The sequence below is a fragment of the Mercenaria mercenaria genome, chromosome 9 (genome assembly GCF_021730395.1).
Source record: "Mercenaria mercenaria strain notata chromosome 9, MADL_Memer_1, whole genome shotgun sequence".
In the NCBI taxonomy this organism is placed as follows: Eukaryota; Metazoa; Mollusca; class Bivalvia; order Venerida; family Veneridae; genus Mercenaria; species Mercenaria mercenaria.
Genome location: NC_069369.1, coordinates 42,647,607 through 42,669,509, shown reverse-complemented (window position 1 = coordinate 42,669,509; position 21,903 = coordinate 42,647,607). Strand labels below are relative to the sequence as shown.

General features: G+C 35.2%; 1 protein-coding gene across 1 annotated transcript in view; it reads left to right on the top strand.

Annotated features, from left to right (window-relative positions):
• Positions 1–242: 242 nt before the first annotated feature.
• The window catches only part of LOC123546994 (adhesion G protein-coupled receptor L2-like), a 448,877-nt gene continuing 427,216 nt past the window's right edge, over positions 243–21,903 (top strand). Inside the window, exons 1-4 of the mRNA XM_053550531.1 lie at positions 243–261; positions 345–501; positions 8,460–8,585; positions 13,675–13,754. Coding sequence (XP_053406506.1) covers positions 243–261; positions 345–501; positions 8,460–8,585; positions 13,675–13,754 — 382 coding nt within the window. The remainder of the gene's footprint in view (positions 262–344; positions 502–8,459; positions 8,586–13,674; positions 13,755–21,903) is intronic.

Genomic DNA, 21,903 nt, shown 5'->3' with positions numbered 1-21,903 from the left:
TGAATGACGGCTAATTAATGATTCTCCAGAGGACTGGTTTCTCATTTTGTTTGACCTGCAGCAAGTAAACAATAGAGGTTAATACTCCCTGCTACTGTAATTGTATATTTAGATTTTATGCCATTTATTTATCTATGTACAATAAAATCTGGCCTGGCCTGGCCTGGCCCAGCCCAATCGAAAATTTGGCTCATCGGGCCAGGCCAGGCCGGGCCCAGCCAGGCCAGGCCAGAGATTAGAACATGCCTATTCGTGTATGTTGTAACTGTTTGTTGTGTTGTAAGAAATATCATGTACTGTACATGTTTTAAGAACCATAAGTTTCTGACTGTTTGTATTTTCAGATCTTATTCTGGTGACATTAGCTGGTGCTCCTTCACCACCAGTTTGGGAATTTCCGGAAATCAGATCTTTTAATCTGGAATATACAGACAATTCTGGCTGTGATGAAGTTTCCCTGTTAAAAGCTTCACCAACAAATGGCCAGTCAATCAACTTTTCGTATGTTATATCTTGCATTTTACGTACATGTACTTAATGTTTTAATTCGCTAAATATTCAACTGAAAAAAAAATACTTCATTTTGATCATTTTATTTTTGCATGTAAAATTTGACAAAAAGTTAAAAGGCGAATTATTATAATTATCAAAGTTTTATAAGTATCTATTTTAACATAATTATGAAAAGCAACTGTATCTTGCATTTTAACCTTGCTGCTTTACAACACCTTTAAATAGTTCTTTCCTCCTGTATTTCCAAAAGTAATTCTATTGTTTCTTTGAACTTTCCAATCTTATGTCACAAATTTTACTAGATCTAATATATACACAGCAGGAATGTCAACTCAACTCAACAAAAACATAATTATCCTCATTAAAATGCAATTTTAAATGTGGCCTCTAATTTTTCACCATACGTTTCATTCATCTGTTTCCATGTTGGCAGTGGCTAGGTAGCCGGTTCCTTTTAGTCTAGGTAGCCGGCTCTATATATACATACTGTATCGTATATGAAACATGTAAGTAAAGGTAGCCGGTTTTAATAAACTGTATCTATAAAGGATTATAAGGATCATTATATTAGTTAAATAAAATACATTTCTTGTGATTTATTGTTCATTATTTGTATTAAATACCGGTTAATTTGCCGTATTTACGCACTCATATCATATCGGCGGAAATGTTGTTATGTTAGAATGTACCCGATACATATTCGAGATACAGTGATTCAATCTTTAAAGAAAACAAAACAAACAGTTAAGAAAAAATAAAACAAAGAGTATCACCGTACATAAAATGATGCGACTCTACTGAACATAACGGCGTTTGATCATTTCCTATGCCTTTTTTTTTATGCGAAAATTTTAAGTAATCATCTCTTTCGCACTTCTATGTGCGTCTTTAATTTATTAATTTCTTCGCCGATTTGTCTATAAGTCAATGATCTTGATTGGTTCTAATTGTTTGTTTGAACATTTATTCTAAGGTAGCGTGATAAATGTGAAATGTAAAATTACATGTACATATCAAAAGACTAAATTCTAAAGGATCGCCGACAATTGAAATCATCTATCAATTTTTAATATATTTTTTCATATAATTATAACAGACTAAAAAAATATTAAAACGTTTACTTTTAATTTTAAACACGCCGACGACGAAAACGACACTTTAATCATTTAATGATAACATAACATAATATCGGCCGATATCATACGAGTGCGTAAATACGGCGAAATAAACAGGTAAATCACATATTTTTAGTACATAATAAGTCACAAAATTGTAATTTATTTAAATTATATAATGATTCTTTATAACAAAGTTTATTAAAGCCGGCTACCTTGACTTCCGTGTTCATATATGATATGTATATATATATATATATAGAAACGACTAAAGACTTTAGTCTAGATAGCCGGAACCGGCTACGTAGACCTTTGGAATCGATTCGGAAAATAGTCCGCTGTAAGAGATATTTTTTTTGTAAAGTTCACTAGAAATTTTAAATGATGTCAAGATATTGAAGACACATTTTTTTAATGAAATCCATTGTTATATTAGAAATAATTAAGTCGATAGCTTTTAAAAAATAACATACCGTCGGGCGCGGTTCGATTTTTTTTTACATTTTCATCAATGAGAAAAAATGGCAACAAAATGAACTCAGAAGCTTCAAAAAGAACCCAGGAAGATGAGCATATCACTACAGTTGCACCTACTTCAATAAGAACCCAGGAAAATGTGTATATTACTGTAGTTACACCTATCACACTGCATGAGGCAACAGGTAAACCTGTAAATGAAGACCCAACTCCTACCAGCATGAATGATATGCCAGTACAGGACATGGCGAATGGTGAAACCTCTAAAAGACATGACGAAAAACCAGTATCAAACCAGAACGAACAACAGACAGATTTTTTAGAGTACGGCAGAGCAGCTACGAGGATAGATCGGACAAGTCAAATCCAGGAGACTTTTATAACATCTCTATAGCAACCATAAATGTGAAAAATATTAAGACAAACACACTATACATTCAGAATTTATTACAAAAGCATGATATTATATGTTTACAAGAACACTGGCTATTTCATTACCAACTCGACTTATTAAATTCCATGTCTTCTTCACACACGTCACATGCAAAAGCGGTGGATACTAATAATCCTATTGCACCTACACAAATTCCGAGAGGCTGTGGTGGCACAGCAATTCTCTTTAGAAAAAACTGAGATATCAAAACAACAAAACACCCTGATGGCCAGGAACGCATGATCGTACTTGAACTTGAAACAAATCCAAAAACTTGTATTATTAGTGTGTACATGCCATCCAGAGGAAATAATACAAAAGATGAATATCAGACAATACTTGATGAAGTTGGTGAAATGATCCATAAGTTCAATAATACACATTCGCTGTTTATATGTGGTGATCTCAATGCATCTGTTTCTCGGCACCCGGAAAATCAACATGATATACTTTTAAAAAAATTCATCTCTGAGTACAATTTGTATATTAAACAGGATGGAACTCCGACATTCTTCCACCCGAATGGAAAAGAGAAGTTTGAGATTGATTATTTACTTATGAATGAAACTGCCTTATACACCGTAAAATTTGTTAAAGTTGATCTAAATGATCACCAGAACACTTCTGATCACCGTTGCATAAAAACTGAATTAACCTTATCCTATTCCAAGAAAGATGAAGGACTCAATGACATCCAAGGTAAACCAAACTGGAGAAAGTGTGACATAAAAACATATAAGAAAGTAACTAAAGAACTTCTTCAAAAAGAATGCTATCATGAAAATGTTACATCACAAATTAATCATCTGACCGTAACTCTTAAAACAGCAGAAAGAAAAAGTCTACCTGCTAGGAAAACTCGATTGAAGCGACGTAACCTAAAGTTAGCCAGCAGCCCTATCAAGCATGCGTCCAAAGAAAGTAAAGCAGCCTGGTGGGAATGAAGGAAATCTGGATCCCCTAAAGATCCAACTGACCCAAAGCTGCAGACCATGATGGCTGCTAAGAGGGTATTAAGGAAGGCACAAAGACAATATATGTACAAACAAAGGAGAGATAAATTAAATAAGATTATGGCCTCACGAGGTGACTCCCAAACATTCTACAGACTTGTTCGAGAACAACGATCCACGTCAAGTTTACAAACAGAGTTCCTAACAATCGATGGACTGATGGTCGATACCCCTAAGGAAGTAACTGATGCCTGGGCGAGATACTTTGAACATCTCTCCCTTCCCTTGCAAGATGAAAACTTTGATAGTGAGTATCTGGAGAAGATCATCGACGACGTTGAGCTTATTGAACAGATCTGTGAACAATAAAATGTTGAACCACGGCTAGCTACCATGGAAGAAATAAAAACTGCAATACAAGGCCTTAACAACAACAAATCAGCAGATGTATTTGGACTCACGGCTGAACACTTGAAACATGGAGAAGCGCCTGTAGTGACTGCCATACAAGATATTGTGAACACGATTTTGAAAACCAAGAAAATACCTGATGAGCTAAAAGTCGGTATCATCACACCGGTATTCAAGAAAGGAAAACCTGACAACCCTGGAAACTACAGAGGCATATCTGTTACACCAATAGTCCTCAAAGTTCTAGAACGTATTTTATCAAATAGACATGAAAATATCTTGCTCCATACTCAATCAAAACTACAATACGGATTTACGAAAGGAAAATCCAGTCTTATTTCTGCATTGATTATCACAGAATGTCAACTTGAAACAAAAGCTAATAAAGAAATGTTGTTATTAACTACCCTTGATACACAGAAAGCTTTTGATGTAGTTTCCCACAATATGCTTTTACAGAAACTTTATTTTGATGGAATACAGGATGCTGATTGGCTCCTTATCAAGGACTTGTACACAGATATGACAGCACAAGTTAAATGGAAAGGACATATCTCGCACAAATTCCAATTACTCCAAGGCGTCCGTCAAGGCGGAGTACTTTCCTCGTCACATTATAAAAGATACAACAACCCATTATTGAAACATCTAGAAGACAATTTCACTGGTATAACAATTGGCACCACAAAAATACCACATGTTACGTGTGCAGATGACCTTGCTTTTCTTTCAAAAACCGACAATGAAATGCAACAAATGGTGTTAGATGTAGAGCAATAAGAATAGATACCGTATTAATCCTATAAAGAGTTCAACCATTCAGTACAACTCTAAAACAAGTATTAAAAATTCAATCCTGCAAGGTAAGACAATTGATAATGCCAAACAGACTGGTCACCTCGGAGTAACTAGAAGAGCTGACGGAAAGATAGACGTAGAAGAGAAAGTTGCCCTTGGAAGACGGACAGTATACTCATTGATGGGTGCCGGTTGCCATGGTAAAAGTGGTGTTTCCCAGAAGACCAAGGCACATCTATGGACCGTATATGTACTCCCAAGACTTACTTATGGTTTGGAGACGGTACCCCTTACCATGAAGAATGAAGTAACACTGGAAAGATTTGAGAATAAGATATTGAAACAAATTCAGCACTTACCAGATAGAACTGCCTCAGTTGCAGCAACTGCCTTACTAGGAGTTCTTCCAATCAAAGCTGTAATACACAAGAACTTGCTCAATATCCTCTATACAACCCTATTAAACCCAAATACCAAGGAATACGAGATTGCTGAACGTCAGTTAGCTGTCAAAGACATAGAAGAGTCCAGTATGTTCTCTATAGCTAGGAAACTACTTTTAGAATATGATCTACCCACAGCTTATGACCTTTTGTATAACACCCCTTCAGACAACAACTGGAAAGACATGCTAAAGAAAGCAATTAATCGCAAAGTTGAAGATAATTGGAGAAACACACTATCTGAAAAAACATCCCTAAGATACATTAATCCGCACTCACTATCAGTTGGGAAACCACACATACTGTATTCAACTGTTCGCAACAACATACATGACATCCAGAGAGCTGAGCTGAAGGCGAAGATCTTGACTGGCACTTATCCACTACAGGCAAACAGAGCCAAATTCAATCAGTTTGAGGTAGATCCCACCTGCTGGCTGTGTAGAGAGGATCCTGAGAACCGAGAACACTTTCTCGCGTCATGTAAAGCCACTAGAACTATTAGACAAGACTTCATTGAAAAAGCACCTCACACAAATGATTTTAGATAGTACACACCCTGATAGCAAATTGACTTATAACATAGGAGAAAAGACGGCAGAACTCTTTGAGTTGTACACTAGACAATATATACAAAATCTTCATTATACTAGACTCAGGCTTCTTAAACATATTGAACTGGAGTAAAGAATTAAAATGTATTTAGAAAATTGCATCACCTGGTAATTGGTACCCACCCAAAGCTTGAAATGACATGGGAGAAACACATGTGTATTGTACTCATCAAAGTGAATATACATATTCCAGTATATTAAAAAAAAAGGTTAAAAAACTAAGAGAATAATTATATAAATAAACATTAAACCAAGTGACTTAATATTGGAACAGCTTAAAGAGGAAATACTGGGGGAAAAAAACAACCACTTTTCACTCATAAAATAACAATTTGGATTAGTATAGGAATAATAATACGACAAAAACAAAATATCTCTATAGTGATTTAACACACAACATAAAACAAGAAGTATGGAAATTGACATAAAATGTAAAATAATATTTACAAAGAATTTCTACCAATTCATATAAAACTTATACTGGATGAGAACCTAATTTAGCAGTATTGAATTTATCTGGGGAGATAACACATAGTTAAATAAGGAGTGCCATTGAAAAGAAATGAGGAAAATAATAATGTTCTAATAGTTGTGAAATATTAAATGAAAATTTTGGAAAAGTGAAGTTTGAAGTAAATACAAGTGAAAATTATTTGAAAAGTTCAGAAAATTTGTTATTTAATATCTTGAAGAGAGTGAAATCAGGCTGCAAGTTATTTGCATAGTGTGTGTATATATGTGTATATATTCTTCTGCTTGGATATATGTGATTTATTCGTTGGATTAACCCATTCATTGTCTTCGCCAATTACCAAGGATTACCCCTTGGGTGCCTCGCAAAATCAACGGGGGAAACTTCAAGATCAACAACAACAACAATGGCGTCATCCCATGTTGAGAAGACGCATGTTAACCTGAAAAAAAAACAACTCGAAATTACAAAAGTTTTGTTGTATTTGTATTGTACAACACACGTTTTTTTTTCTATAAACAAAAGCTTAATTTACATTGGTTGTTCTTACATTGAAGACTTCTGTCTTCTTATTACACTTATGGTACCACATCCTTATCCACAAACTTCTGAATATTACAGATGTTCATGAGTAGTATAAATATTTTACCAACCCACCAACAATTTCTTAAAAATCCACCCCTTCCTCATTTCTGCTAGGGCCGGGACGATTTCAAAATTTCAAAACCGGTTAATCATTTGTATAAAATCGAATCGAACCGGTTAATCGGTCGCCATATTGAAAATGCTCTTTTCTTTTCCTGATGACCGTATCAAAGTACTTCCAGCAGCTGATTTTATTAGGAACTTACAGATTACTTATCGTTTGCAAGCAGTTTGATAATCAAAAAGTCATATTTTGGTGTATTTCAATTCAAATAAATCATGACAGGCGAATCCAAGACTACTGAATATGTTGACTGATGTGTTATAGTGGAAATATATTGCGGGTCAATGTGCTGGTCAAAGAAATATATAAAGATAAAGTACGATTCGTGATGTTTATTGTTTAAAGAGCGATTAGCGGTTTTGCAAAATTGAAACCGGTTTCACCTAGTAATCGAATCGGATCCGATTAACCGAGTAATCGTCCCAGTCCTAATATTTCTGCATGTATCCTGAAAGCAGCAATCTGCGTTCCCTTACTTAGTATAGGAATTTTCGAATTAAACGAAGTGGATCATGAACATTCAGGACGATCGATATTTAGAGGGACCATCTCAACATATTCTACTTATATTACATGCAGTAGGAAATACATGTCTATAATGATGATAAGGACTAGCTTATTATGCCACTTCTTTGCGGTGCGGGGCATACATTTGGCTTTGTCTGTCTGTGTGTCCGTCCGTTTGTCCGTCAGAAAAAATAATTGTGTTATACATATCACCAAAAAGTTTAGACCTACCGTCATTCACTTTAATTCACTAAAACGTTCTTCAACATTAGAAGTTATGCGTCTGTGACAAAGTGGTCAAGGAGAGATAGTGTGATCACCTAGTGTCCGTTTGGCTTTGATATCTTAGCATTACTGTAATACACAACTGGTATTGGTATTTTGTTTACAATATATATGCTTTTTAGATAAATTCTCAATTGAGCCAAGATGACCCAGTTTCAGCATCTGCCGATATTTTCTTAACACATCATTCTGACTTTCATTACGCTTTGGCTATAATTGTAACCTCTAGAGTGTTCAGACCGAGACGAAGACTGTCGACTACAACAGCTCCGTTTGAGCATTTTGTGATCAGATGTGCTGAAGATCGGAAGCACAACTCCTAATGTTGAATAACATTCCCATATAGTTTCATGACAGTCGTTCAATACTTTCTGTGATATATGGAACACATTTTTTTTCTGACGGACAGATGGATGAACGAACAGACAAAACTAAATCTGTATCCCCCACCACATAGTCGTGGCGTAATAAGCCAGACTTTATCACCGTTATACACATTTTCCACACCACACATAATATTAAATTATGTTGAGATGACCCCAGCGAAAAATCCATCGTTCTAGGTGTTCACACTCCAATTTGTCTTTAATAATTCGCAGTGATAGCATACAGATACCATCATTTTACGGTTCTTATCATTTTTGTAATAGACGTTGCAATCTATTTTATACATTTTGTGTTTACTTACATCAATAACCACATCACATTTCATGGTATATTGTTTTACAGGGTTGTATCTCAAGGCCCAGAAGCAGGTTTTGATACAGTACAAATTGATGATACTACAGCTAAACTGACTTGTGATCAAACACGAATTGTGAACTCTGGCAAAACTGTCTATCATTTATCTATAAGGTATACATTGTACAATATATCACTTACACGTGCGTTTTTATTATTGTGTACATATGCATTTATTTGAAATTTCCTTCTATTTAGATGAAAATATTTCTAAAAAACAGTTTACTCCGAGATAAAAAGAAAGGTCGATCGGTTGGTCGGTCGGTCTGTCCGTAGACCACTTGGTTTCTAGAGATAACTATAGACTGCGTAGTCTCATAATAGTCAAACTTCATACGACGACTGTCTGTGACCAATAGATAAGTAATAGAAAGAGCATTGAAACGCGAGGGTAAACGATTTGTACGAGGGGGCATAGCCCCTGAGCATAAATCGTTATCCCGAAAGTTCTTTCTGTTTTGTATCATAGCCATCCATATATGGTAGTTGTAGGCGTTCCACATTGCCATATACAGCAGTTCAGTGAGTACTTAAAATCATTGCTTTACAAATGTGTAAAGCCCAGGTAAGATAAACCAATGCTAGAGCAGAAAATCAATAAAATACACTTCGCTGTCTACTGTTCCAGACACGCTGGCATACTTTCCTATCCAGTAGTGCGGTTACTAGCGTGCGGGTATTAAATACCTGCACATTTGTAGTTACCGCACCCTGTACTTAGTGTATACAAATTACCTGCACCAAATTTGTTAAGAAAAAACACCGAGCTATGATACAATCCTTATTATTCTGTGGGGTGGGGGTCAGTAGGACAAAAGTCAAGGTCACAGTAAGCTCAATTTTCTTTTCTTGTCACTTTCCAAAAAGCATCTTTTCGTTATTTATTGGTTGCTTTTCTTGACATTTTTCGAGGGTTGAATGCAATACTGTCGCAACTCCTATTAAATAAAGAAGGACTTACGACAGTATTGCGTTCAACCCTCGTTTTGTAAATTATCGCATTTCCCCTGTTTCTTTCTTCATTTTTGGCCAGTTGACATTTTTGCTGCTCTCAACAATTCGCATGGGTACTTACACGCCGTCCACACACCGAAGAAGGAAATGATGTCTTAACCCTTACAGAAGAAAAAGGCCTGCTGCGTACTCTTGCTGTGTACATACAGCGTATATGATGCGTACATGATGTGTACTGAAATCAAGGGCTTTAAATAGTACGCAGGATATACACCGCACATACACCGATAGTACGTTTGTAGTACACTTTTGACATGCAAATGAGCTCTGCCGCGTACTACTTGCTGCATACATAGTACACAGGATGTACGCTGGAGGAATTTAGTATGCGGGAAATACTACGCAGCATGTACGTGGCACGTACACTTTTCACATGCAAATGAGCCTGCGGTGTACTACCCCTGCGGCGTACATGCTGTGTACTCCTGCGGCGTACATGCTGTGTACTCCTGACCCGAGTCCTGCGGCGTACATGCTGTGTACTCCTGCTGCATACATGCTGTGTACTCTTGTGGCGAAACTGCTGTGATAATGTAAATCACAGGCACGGGTCCAGTGTATATTTTTTTGTTTAATATATTTTTTTTCCACACAAATATACTTTATATATGTTAGTCAAAAGAAAAAAAATCAATGACAAAAAATCCGGTCATAGTATCATTTACCTTGAAAAGGTGAACTATGCGAGCGTAACACTATGGGAAGCTACTCGGCAAACTTGTGGAACATTTCAAAATCGGAGTATATACACTTGCAGCCACTACCTGCATGATTGCACCTTTGAAACATTAAAAGCCTTCCACAAATGCTAAACTGACCCCATAAATTGCTTCGAAAAACACAGTACAAGTCTCTACGAGCGAAATTTTTCAGTTATCCCTGGTGATTTCATTCCGGATAGCGGACGTGTTTCTGGTTTTTATCACTTCATTTGGCAGCTGAAATCGCCGGGGATATTTGAAATATTTCGCTCCTAGAGACTTGTTCTGTGTATTTCAAAGCAATTTATGGGGTCAGTTTAGTATTTATGGATAGCTTAAAATGTATCGAAGGTGCAATCAAGCAGGTAGCGACTGTAAGTGTATAAACTCCGATTTTGAAATGTTCCACAAGTTTGCCGAGTAGCTTCCCATAGCGTTACGCTCGCATAGTTCACCTTTTCAATGTATATGACACTATGACCGGATTTTTTGCCATCGACTTTTTTTTTTTCATTTGACTAAAATATATAAAGTATTTGTTTGAAAAAAAATATATTAAATAAAAAATGTACACTGGACCCGTGCCTGTGATGTAAATTCCTTACCCCACCAACTTTCGTATGCAAAATGCTGATCATTTTGACAGAAAAAAGCAGAAAAAAGATAAGTGACATGCATCAATAAGTATTTACCCTTACAAAAAAAATGTAGATTGATGTTATCAAATAAATTAGTATGCTTTTCTTCATCCACTTTTCAATGAAATAAATCAATTTTTGTAGCATGTAATTTGGTAAACATTTGAAGAAAATGGCGTAACTGCATCAAGGGGAAACAACTTTAATGCAACTAAATATAAGTGTTATGATTTATTATAGACGATGTGTGCGTAGTATGTATTTATTTTGATTAAAATCCATCTGAGAACAATCTAGGACTGGAATTATATAAGCATTTATACACTTTTACGTCCGTAAAAAGTAGCGCACCAAAAAATTTTGGATTGATTTTTTCCAATGGGGTGAGCGCAATTAGCCAAAAACGTTCTGAAAATATACGAGCGGCAAATCCGATGAACAACTTTTTTATTTGGTGAGGCCTTAATGAGTTAACATAATGAGCATTAAAGCCTTTATAAAACATGATAGAATGGTGTTTTGCTTAAGAGTATTCAAATAACAGTGAGAGCTATTAAGTCTTCTCATTTGGGCGCTGTTGAGGCATTATCTTGGTAATTATTTCATGTATTACAAAATGTAATGCAACGAAGTTCAAATAAGGCTTTTTAATTATCCAAGTTAGAAAGCTCCAGGATTAATTCAAAATGAAAAAGAATATATTTTTACATTGCATGCAAGGTGCAGCTCAGAAATCACTTAGATGTAAGCTTCACAAATGAACATTGCAAATAGTTTGGCAAATTTTCATTGGTCAGAATACCGGTAATCTGAACTATTCTATGCTATTAAGATAAAAGTTACTCGGAAATCAAGTTCTTGCTTCCAAAAAAAAAAAATGTACAAATCCTTCCTGCATGAAGTGTACTTCAGACTTTTACCTAAAAAAATTCAAAGTATAAACACCAAAAGAAAATGAACAAGTCCCTCCCGCGTATATGAAGTTTACTTCAGACTTTAACTTATAAAAAAAAACTAAGTATAAATGCCAAAAGAAATTGTACAAGTCTTTCCCGCGTATATGAAGTGTACTGCACAAGTTTCAAAGTATCTGCGGTGTACATGCAGTGTACTATTTTCTTGTACAAGTCCCTCCTGCGTACATGCAGTGTACTCCTTAAATTTTCAAAGTCTGTGCTGCGTACTTGAAGTGTACTAGTGACCTCCTGCGTACATGCTGTGTACTCGTCGAAATAGTACGCGGCATGTACGCGGCATGCGGTGTATGTGAAATGTACTCCGGGGCCTCCGTGGCCGAGTGGTTAAGGTCGCTGACTTCAAATCACTTGCCCCTCATCGATGTGGGTTCGAGCCTCACTCGGGGCGTTGAATTCTTCATGTGAGGAAGCCATCCAGCTGGCTTACGGAAGGTCGGTGGTTCTACCCAGGTGCCCGCTCGTGATGAAATAATGCACGGAGGTGCACCTGGGGTCTTCCTCCACCATTAAAGCTGGAAAGTCGCCATATGACCTATCATGTGTCGGTGCGACGTTAAATCCAAAAAAAAAAAAAAAAAAAAAAAAAAAAAAAAAAAAAAAAAAAAAATGTACTCCTCTGGCGTACTACTGTGTCCACGGCATATACACAGCAAATACGCAGCATGTACGCCACAGAGGCTTGCTTCTGTAAGGGAAATGGCATAAGCAAGTGCGCTGGCTCCCGCAATTGGACGAAGGATGAATGCTTCGACTAAACAAAAGTCACTGAGAAAGAATAACAAGACTTTTGTCATTTTTCAGGAAGGCAGTGGCTAGGTAGCCGGCTCTCTCTCTATATATATACATATCATATATGAACACGTAAGTCCAGGTAGCCGGCATTGATAAATTTTGTTATACAGAATCATTATATTAGTTAATAAATAAATTACATTTTTGTGACTTATTATTTACTGTTTGTGATTTACCTGTTTAATTCGCCGTATTTACGCACTAGTATCATATCGGCCGATATTTTGTTAATGATCAGTGTCGTTATCGTCATCGGCGTGTTTAAATGGCATGTTTATAAATTAAAAGTACAAAAATTTTAATGAATTTTTGTAGTTTGTTATAAATTGAAAAAAAACAACCCAAAAAACAACATTTTTGATAGATGATTTCAATTGTCGGCGATCCTTTAGAATTAGGTCTTCTGATATGTACATGTAATTATCTTTTACATTTTACATTTATCACGCTACCTTAGAATAAAGAGCTCATAATATTATGTTCAAACAAACAATTAGAACCAATCAAGATCATTGACTTATAGACAAATTGGCGAAGAAAGAAGTTAGTAATAAGTTAATTTATTAAAGACGCACATAGAAGTGCGAAAGTGATGATCACTTAAATTTTTCTCTTAAAAAAGGCACACAAAATAATCAAACCCCATTATGTTCAGTAGAGACGCATCATTTAATGTACGATGATGCTCTTTGTTTTGCCTTTTTTAACTGTTTGTTTTGTTTTCTTCTAAGAATCACTGTATCTCGAGTATGTATCGAGTACGTTTTAACATAACAAAATGTCCGCCGATATGATACGAGTGCGTAAATACGGTAAAACAAAGAAGTATTTTATTTTATTTTTATAGCTCTTTGGGCAAAATAAACAGGTAAAACACAAATAATAAATCACAAGAAATGTAATTTATTTAACTAATATAATGATCCTTATAATCCTTTATAGATACAGTTTATTAAAGCCGGCTAACTTTACTTACATGTTCATATACGATATGTATATATATAGAGCCGGCTAGGTAGCCACTGCCTTTCAGGAATCTGCTCTTTTGCATATAAAGTAGCATGCTTTGTTTACATTTCAGGGCAATGAATACTGCTGGTAAAGAATTTGCGGATATCTCTCTCGTTATCACGGCGATCAAAAGTTCGTCAACAAATAATCGTTTGTATAATATTTCCTCTTTTAACTTGTAGCTTATTGATCCGGTGTAAGATATAGAGGATATTTTGTGTGGTTTTAGTGTAAGACCTATCTTTCACGTTTAAACACCAAACGAAATACTTTGGAAAATGTAAAATATGGTGTCGATGAGTGAAAGATGTTTGATCTTGCATGTAAAACAAACAAATTTTCTTTTTATTTCATGGTTTTACTAAATTTTACCAATTTTATAGTTTCTTACCAGTGTAAAATATATCTGATATTTTCACTGTTAAAATACCTGATATATTTCCCTGTAATATTTCGATTCTTCATTGAAAAACATGTAATAGATCACAATTATAATAATATATCATTATTATGATTATATATAATATTTTATTCAGTTAATGCTCGGGATATGTTGAAAACGTCAAATGCCCACAATTCTGTACTTGAATTTAACAGGTAAATATGGATGAAATACTTAAAAATGTCAGCCCTTATCTCTAATATCAGTAAAATGATATGGAAAGTAATACTTTTAAAATAGGGTATTTGTAAATTTTATAGTAAATATGCGTGACTGTTTAATACAATGTACATAGACTGGGATTGTTTGTCGACATATAACACTATAACCTAATGTCTAACAAAATAAAACACCGGATATAAGGTATCAATTTTCGATGAAAATATGTGTTATTTCCTATTGCCGATAAAAGACGTGAATCTGCTTAAAAATATTTTAGTATAAATAGTAACATAACAAAAACTGCCACCATACAGTCCTACGACTTACAGACAAATCCAGCATCATCCTGATGCTCTAGTTATCAGTACCACTAACTAGGTTAATTGACTACCAGTAATAAAAATTCAATTATCATACTGGGTCAGCAGTGCTGTTTCTGGGGTGTTGTACCATGTGCACACTGAGATAAGATCAGGAAATAAATAAAAATTTTGTGATGATCCCAGATAGTATGTTAAAAAGAATATATAAAATTAAAATGAGACATTATGTAAGAACATGTCAAACAGATAATAGTGTTTAGTGCAAAAAAAAACTAGATGTGTGTCCATAGGACACAGATGCCTCCCCCCCCCCCCCCCCCACACACACACCTCCTGCCACTGTATTTTTCACTTAGTTGGCCATAACTCTGGCCTAGCTGAGTAAAATCCTAAAGAGAACACTTCATAGGTTATAAAACAATCCTCTAAGGCCTAAAATAAAATATTGTTTGTTTCCCCATCCCCTACCTACCCAGTGAAAATGGGCCCTACCCAAAAGATTTTATTGCCAAAACCAAACAAAAAATATTTTTTTAACTTTTGGCAATTGTTTAAAGAATAAGTATGAAATCAATCTTATGATCTTTTTAAAGAATACTGCATAACTGATATTTATATATGTATGTCAGATTGTTGGTATTTTTTGAAGTTTTTCTTCTACAATTTTTTGTGTGGATCAATAGTGACGAATTTAAAAAAAAAAAAAAAATATTCTGCCTACCTACCTACCCGAACTTCGTCAGCTAGGGTCGGGATGGGGAAACAAAGAATATTTTAAGTTCGGCCTAATGTTTTATGATTCTAGGTCAAGTACATTTTAACATACATGTTTCTCAAACTTTCTTTTTTTGAGTAAGTCTGGACAAGACGTCTGGTCTTGTGTAGTGAAATAATGACTGTAGGTAAAATATTTTCGGAGCTACGCATGACAAAACATTAAAATGACAACTTTTTCCTTTTTTTTTCTTTGCTTTGGGTTTAACGCCGTTTTTCAACTGTATTTCAGTCATGTAACGGCAGTTAACATAATTCGTGTTCCTGGATTCTGTACCAGTATAAACCTGTTCTCCACAAGTAACTGCCAACTTCCCCACATGAATCAGAGGTGGAGGACTAATGATTTCAGACACAATGTCCTTTATCAAAAAGTCACGGAGACTTTTGGAGCTAGGCGCGACACAACATTAAAATGACCAATTTTTAACTAAGTCAGGGGCCATAACTCCTACAAGACTGAATGAATCTGGACGCGAAACCCAAGGTGCACAACTGCACATGCTGACCAACATTCCTGTAAACTTTGGTGACTCTTGGTCAAATACTTTTTGAGCTACGTGCGACACAACATTAAAATGACCAATTTTTAACTAAGTCATGGGCCATAACTCCTACAATACTGAATGAATCCAGACGCAAAACCCCAGGTGCACAACTGCACATGCTGACCAACATTCCTGTAAACTTTGGTGACTCTAGGTCAAATACTTTTGGCGCTACGCGCGACACAACATTAAAATGACCAATTTTTAACTAAGTCAGGGGCCAAAACTCCTACACGACTGAATGAATCAGGACGCGAAACCCCAGGTGCACAACTACACATGCTGACCAACATTCCTGTAAAGTTTTGTGACTCTACGTCAAACAGTTTTGGAGCTAGGCGCGACACAACATTTTCGGAAGGACGGACGGACAAGAGCAAATCTATATGCCCCCACCACTCATGGGGGGTGGGGGGGTGCATAAAAATGAGAAATTACATGATTCTATTAGAATATGTTAGAAAAACTCTTTATTGAGTTTCAGACGGCCTATGATTTTATTTAATTGAAAAGACTTAGACACAGTGTGTGTGACCAGTGATACATCTTGGATTTGATGATTTCAAAATCAAGAGAAGATACTGGTAAGTAATTTATTACTATAATTTATCATGTTGTTGATACGTCAGACAATTAATACTTACAAGAAAAAATATGAGAAACATTAAAAAAGACTGAGGCCTGTTAATATATTGTTAGTTAAATTTTATAAAAAATAAAATCAAGTACATTCTACAGGACATTCAATGTTAGTTGGTCAACAATTTTGTAGGAAACAAATAAAACATGTGTAGACCATATCGATATCCATAGAAAAATTGGATATCGATAATAATTCTGATCAACAAATGTTTCTATATGGAATAAAACTCTAATAAGGTTTTCAGTAGCATTATAAATTGTGATGTTGCACACAATTTACGCATGTTTTCAAGGGGAGCGATGGTCTAGTTGATAAGGTGTCGGTTGCTCAATCCAGTGGTCTTGGGTTCAAGCCCCGCTGGAGTCGCAACCATGACTTCTCATATGACACCAGTACTGGCTTTTCGAGGATATGACTTCTGATAGAAAACCATTATTTAATTTCAAAAATGGCTGCCAGTCGATCATCTTGGATTCGACCAGGAAAAATTATGCTGCCATCAACTATATTCAGTGATAAACATTTCCACAAAATTTAATTGAACCATAAGACTCCATACACATTTACGGACGAATTTGAAAGAAAGCTCTTGTTTTAGCCTAAATCTGGAGGTCAGTGCCTTGAAATATTTTCTACAAAGCTTAAATTTCGGCATTAAAACAAAACTTTATCATTTCATCTTTGTCAACTAAATACCATGTACATGTATTTTTTCCAGGAAGCAAAAGACCAACACACAGGCTTTTCCTTGGCCTTTCGTGCTATTCATAACCATGCAGGCATGCTGTTTCAATGGATGGCAACAGAAAATGACAAAAACAGAACATATTTGACAGTGATTTAAAATCATTTACTTGATTAAAAGTCTTGATACATACATTAATTAATCCTAATAAGTGATTTTATACATAATCAAACAATTAGTGAGTAAAAAATGTGTATAATATCGGACAGTTACTGACACTGTGAAAATATATATTAATATATATTATACTGAGTGAAAGTAGACTAGTTTCAAATTGCATGACGTATTTATATATGAAATTACACAATAAAATGTTACTTGATCTTTATCTTGTATCTATTGCTAATTACCCCTAGATAACATGTGGTAATAATAGTCAGTGGATCCCCGTGGTTCCCTGTGGTGAAAAACTGATTTCAGGTTTCACAGGCAATAATCATCTAGGTATTAATTAAGTCCAAGAAAAGTGGTAAAAATCATGGATATGGTAGTAAGTCGTAGGACTGCATATATGATATTAGCTTTGAAGTGAGAAATATGCAAGAGATCTGCAGCGGAATTATTGCGCGATATTATTCCACTAAGGAACGAGCGAAAATGACGTCACGCACCTAATATGAAATTCAGGCGTCCATCTGAAAAACATTGACGTTTCCGATTGCATTGCAACTTAAATTAAATTGTTTAGAAGGGCTACTATGTATATAAAAAGGAAAAAAGCAGTTATAACAACTTCACGAATAACTCTAGCACGGCTTGTAAACAAGCAATTTCAGTGAATTGGGATAAAAGGTTCTTCCTTTGAAGAAGGAGAGAAATGCTGTTGAATGTCAGTTACGTTTGGTCTTCTTATCTCATTCCTAACTGAAGTTATAGTGAGACAAGAAATATCTTTAAAAAAAAAAAGATATTCAGCGTTGGTGGGGATTTATGTGTACCAGTCTCCTGCAGAAATACATTATTTCCTGACAAAATTATGGCGCCTTACAAAAGAGTTCGAATATTTCTGTGCAATTGTACATAAATACTGCATTTCTGATACTCTTTGGTACATATACCAGAAAATAGACGGCATTTTGTGATTTAAAGCCATATCAAACAATTGCATTTATCACTGTTAGTGGAAATCAATCCACACGTACACAAAGAGGTTTACGAAGATAACCGAGCTCCCCACGACCGTCAACTACACTCTCCACATAGTAACAGTTACACAAATTTGGAGATTCCTATTATCATTCAGATAAAGCTCCAATATTACTAGCCTGGGAAGCCGTTGATAATATTTGTGCTTTGTCAGAAGAAAGCATACCTAATATTTATGCATTAAAGATATCACTTAATTTGCGCTAATTAGTGTTAATTGGCATTCATCGAGTTTCTGATATTTTCAACGCCTGGGGAAATCTGAAGGAGTTTCCATGTAACTACTGATTATCGATTTTCTATAATTAGCCTAATTGACATGTGATCATATTTGCGCTTGTTTGAATCGAAAACGAGGCAATGCTGCCGAAATTTCGACAATTTTCATAGATAACTAGGTCTGCATTAAAATAACATCTTCAAATGATAGCTATCACGCAAATTTAAGTTTGTACTGACATATTTAAAAGTTGTTACAACTTGCTGGAAAAGCTATGGGAGGTACAAACTGTATTTGCCTATGGCCCGGAAATGTTCGGAAACCTTCGGAAATACACGATTCGAATCTGTTTTTTTCCGTGAGAATTCCGTTTCTATTTTTAGCCATGGATTATTGCTTTCAGAAGTTATCGTTCTTTATTAAACACCCGCATATTTCGGGTGTAATATAGGTGGCGCTGCGGTCGGAAAAAAGGTTTCCCCAGGCTGTCAATTTGCAGGTAGAAAAAAAAAGTTAGAAATTGTCAGACTGGATTCCCAGGCTACAATATTACCTGTATAAATACCTTCTGTCTACAGTCTCCAATAAACGTCATCAAAGACAGTATCTACTATATCTATCTTATACTCTGTTGAAATGCAACAATTTTTTGGTGAAATAGCGTATTAATTTCAGCCAATTAAAAGAATACATTTATGTCCGCCGCTGTTTTTAGCTCAGCTTTTGTGATCGCCCTTCGTCCGTCCGTCCACAATTTCTTGTGAACACGATAGAGACAACATTTTGCAAGCATTTATGACTTGATTTTAACCAAACTTGCACACGTCTTGTATCACCACAAGATCTTGGTTCCTTTCTTGAACTGGCCATATTCCATTATGGATTCCAGAGTTATGGCCCCTGATGTTTCGGATGGCTCACTTCAAGGTCAAGGTCACACTTAGGGGTCAAAAGTCATATGACTTTGTTTTGTGTGTATAATGCTCTGCATTTGTGTTGCATTGCAGTGCTCTTGTTTTTATTTGGCAGATCCTTCTTTTGTTCACTTACAATATTTTTTTTTAATTACTTCCCTTTTATGTTACTATAAATAGCTTATTTAGTAACTTTTTTTATTATTGGCCGTAGGGAAAAACCAAGACCACTTTTCTGTGGTACAACATGGATGGTACCTCCAATTTTTAGGTGTATTTTGACATATATGTACCTTGTAAGAATTTTTTTTCTATTTGGTTAAATTTCTTCCCTTTGTTGTTCCTGTCCTTTGGACTTAAGATATTTTTTCTGAGGACTTAGATTTATTTTTAATTTCTTCCCTTTGTTGTTCCTGTCCTCCTTTGGGCTTCATCAGTCAAAATTTTGCTCCTTTCCTCCTCTTCTGAATCCTTTGGGCATGAAACTACTGGCCTGAATTGAAAATAATTTTATTTGAAGTAACTAAGAAAATTTCAACTATATTTTCTCATAATTCTTTTGATTGATCTTGATTATGATTTTTTGACCTTCTTGTCCTTAAGTGCAATGATAACAGGTGAGCGATATAGGGCCATTATGGCCCTCTTGTTATTAGTTGAAGAATTATAAATTTACAGCTTTTATTGGTTCCTTAAGTAAGTCAAAAGTTGGCTTAGACAGCTATGCTGAAAGACCACTTTTCTATATTTGGTAACAATGATCTTGACCTTGACCTAAGTAACCCAGAATACATTGAAAACCGTGTACAGTATCCAAAAGTCATGTGGGTTGGCCACCCTGAGGTAGGAATTGAAGTTTAATCGGAAGGCGAATTACAATTTAACATGAGTGGGTCTTTTTGGCTGTTCTATTTAGATGTTGAAATATCGGTACAGAAATGTATGTAGTTTGTATCGATTGAAATCCTCTCGAAACTTGTAAAATTATCGCTTAAATTTGGATAAAGTTCGTTGTCTTTGCCGTTCGCCGGCTGCTAAAGGGGCCAATATAAAATAATCGGTGTAAGTTATGTTTCACTGGTACTACCGGTTAGTATGTCCATACTCTAAAAAACACGTCTGAGAAATTTGGGCAGTTTTGAGAGATTAAAAATGTTGGCAAAATTAGATTATATTTTTTCTTTACACGAAAATTGCCGTTAGCTACCAAAGTCAATAGGCCAATAATCCAGAGTACTCCGAACATGTTATTGTCACAAAATTATTCTAGTTCACTTAATGTTGTCGGTTAGAGAATAAGGGTGCACTTACACTGCCTAGCTATAGATACTGTTGTTATAGCGAAGTGGTAGAGTGTCTGCCTTGCGTGTGAGAGGTCCTGGGATCGAGTCCCAGTCAGACGTTAAATATTTGCATTCTGTTATCATGGCATGTATATGAGGGTTATCAGACTGTTCAAGAATATCTACATGTATATTTTTAGCAATCGTTATCGGCTGAAAATGCAGTAATCTTTCAAGACGATTAAAATATACTTTAGTATGTATTCACACACAAGATTTTGTTTGCAGATAAGTATTGATATCTTAAGTAATATTAAATCATTTCTTATTCATTAAGAAATTGATCACCGGACGGCTAGAAAATCCCCTCGGGCTAGGCGTCCGGTTACCATACGACTAGGCACTTCCTTTTAGCAAACAATATAATGGATCATTGTTCAGCAATCCAGATCATTGTTGAATGTAAAATGAAATACACCCAAATAGAAAATATCCAATATTATGTCCCTTTGATGTTTCTGCTGTACATATCCAAAAATAGTTACATTACCTTGATCACAAAATTTTCTTTAATATGAAAATATTTAAATTAAATGCTCATACTTCTGGTTAAAATTTTGTAAATATATCTATTTTTGAGAAATATGTGGTCATTTGCCTGTATTTCAAAGCTTTTTAACTTCATACCCATGTTTTGAAAAAAAATAGGTTATATCTGTATACTATAGCCTTATTTTATAAGGAGGATAACCTCCTTGCTTTTCTGCTTGGACTTGACTTTTTGTATTCAGTTCTGTGGTTGTCATGGTTCTAATGAACTGTTGCTTCATAAAGAGGTTACTTGCGGTTTTTTTTTATATTTAGAATTGGACTTATGACACACAACGTTAAAATATACAATAAACAAGTTTTTATGAATAATACTTACAATATCGGCGTCATTTCAGGATTTGCTATTCAACAGGTACAGGAAGGACATCCTGCGCAAATAACAAAGTAATGTTTTATTCATGTTTTGGTTAAAGTTATTACATGTATGTTGAAGTATGATGGAACAAAAAAACTGAAATAGATAAGTTTTTATGTAAAATACTTGACT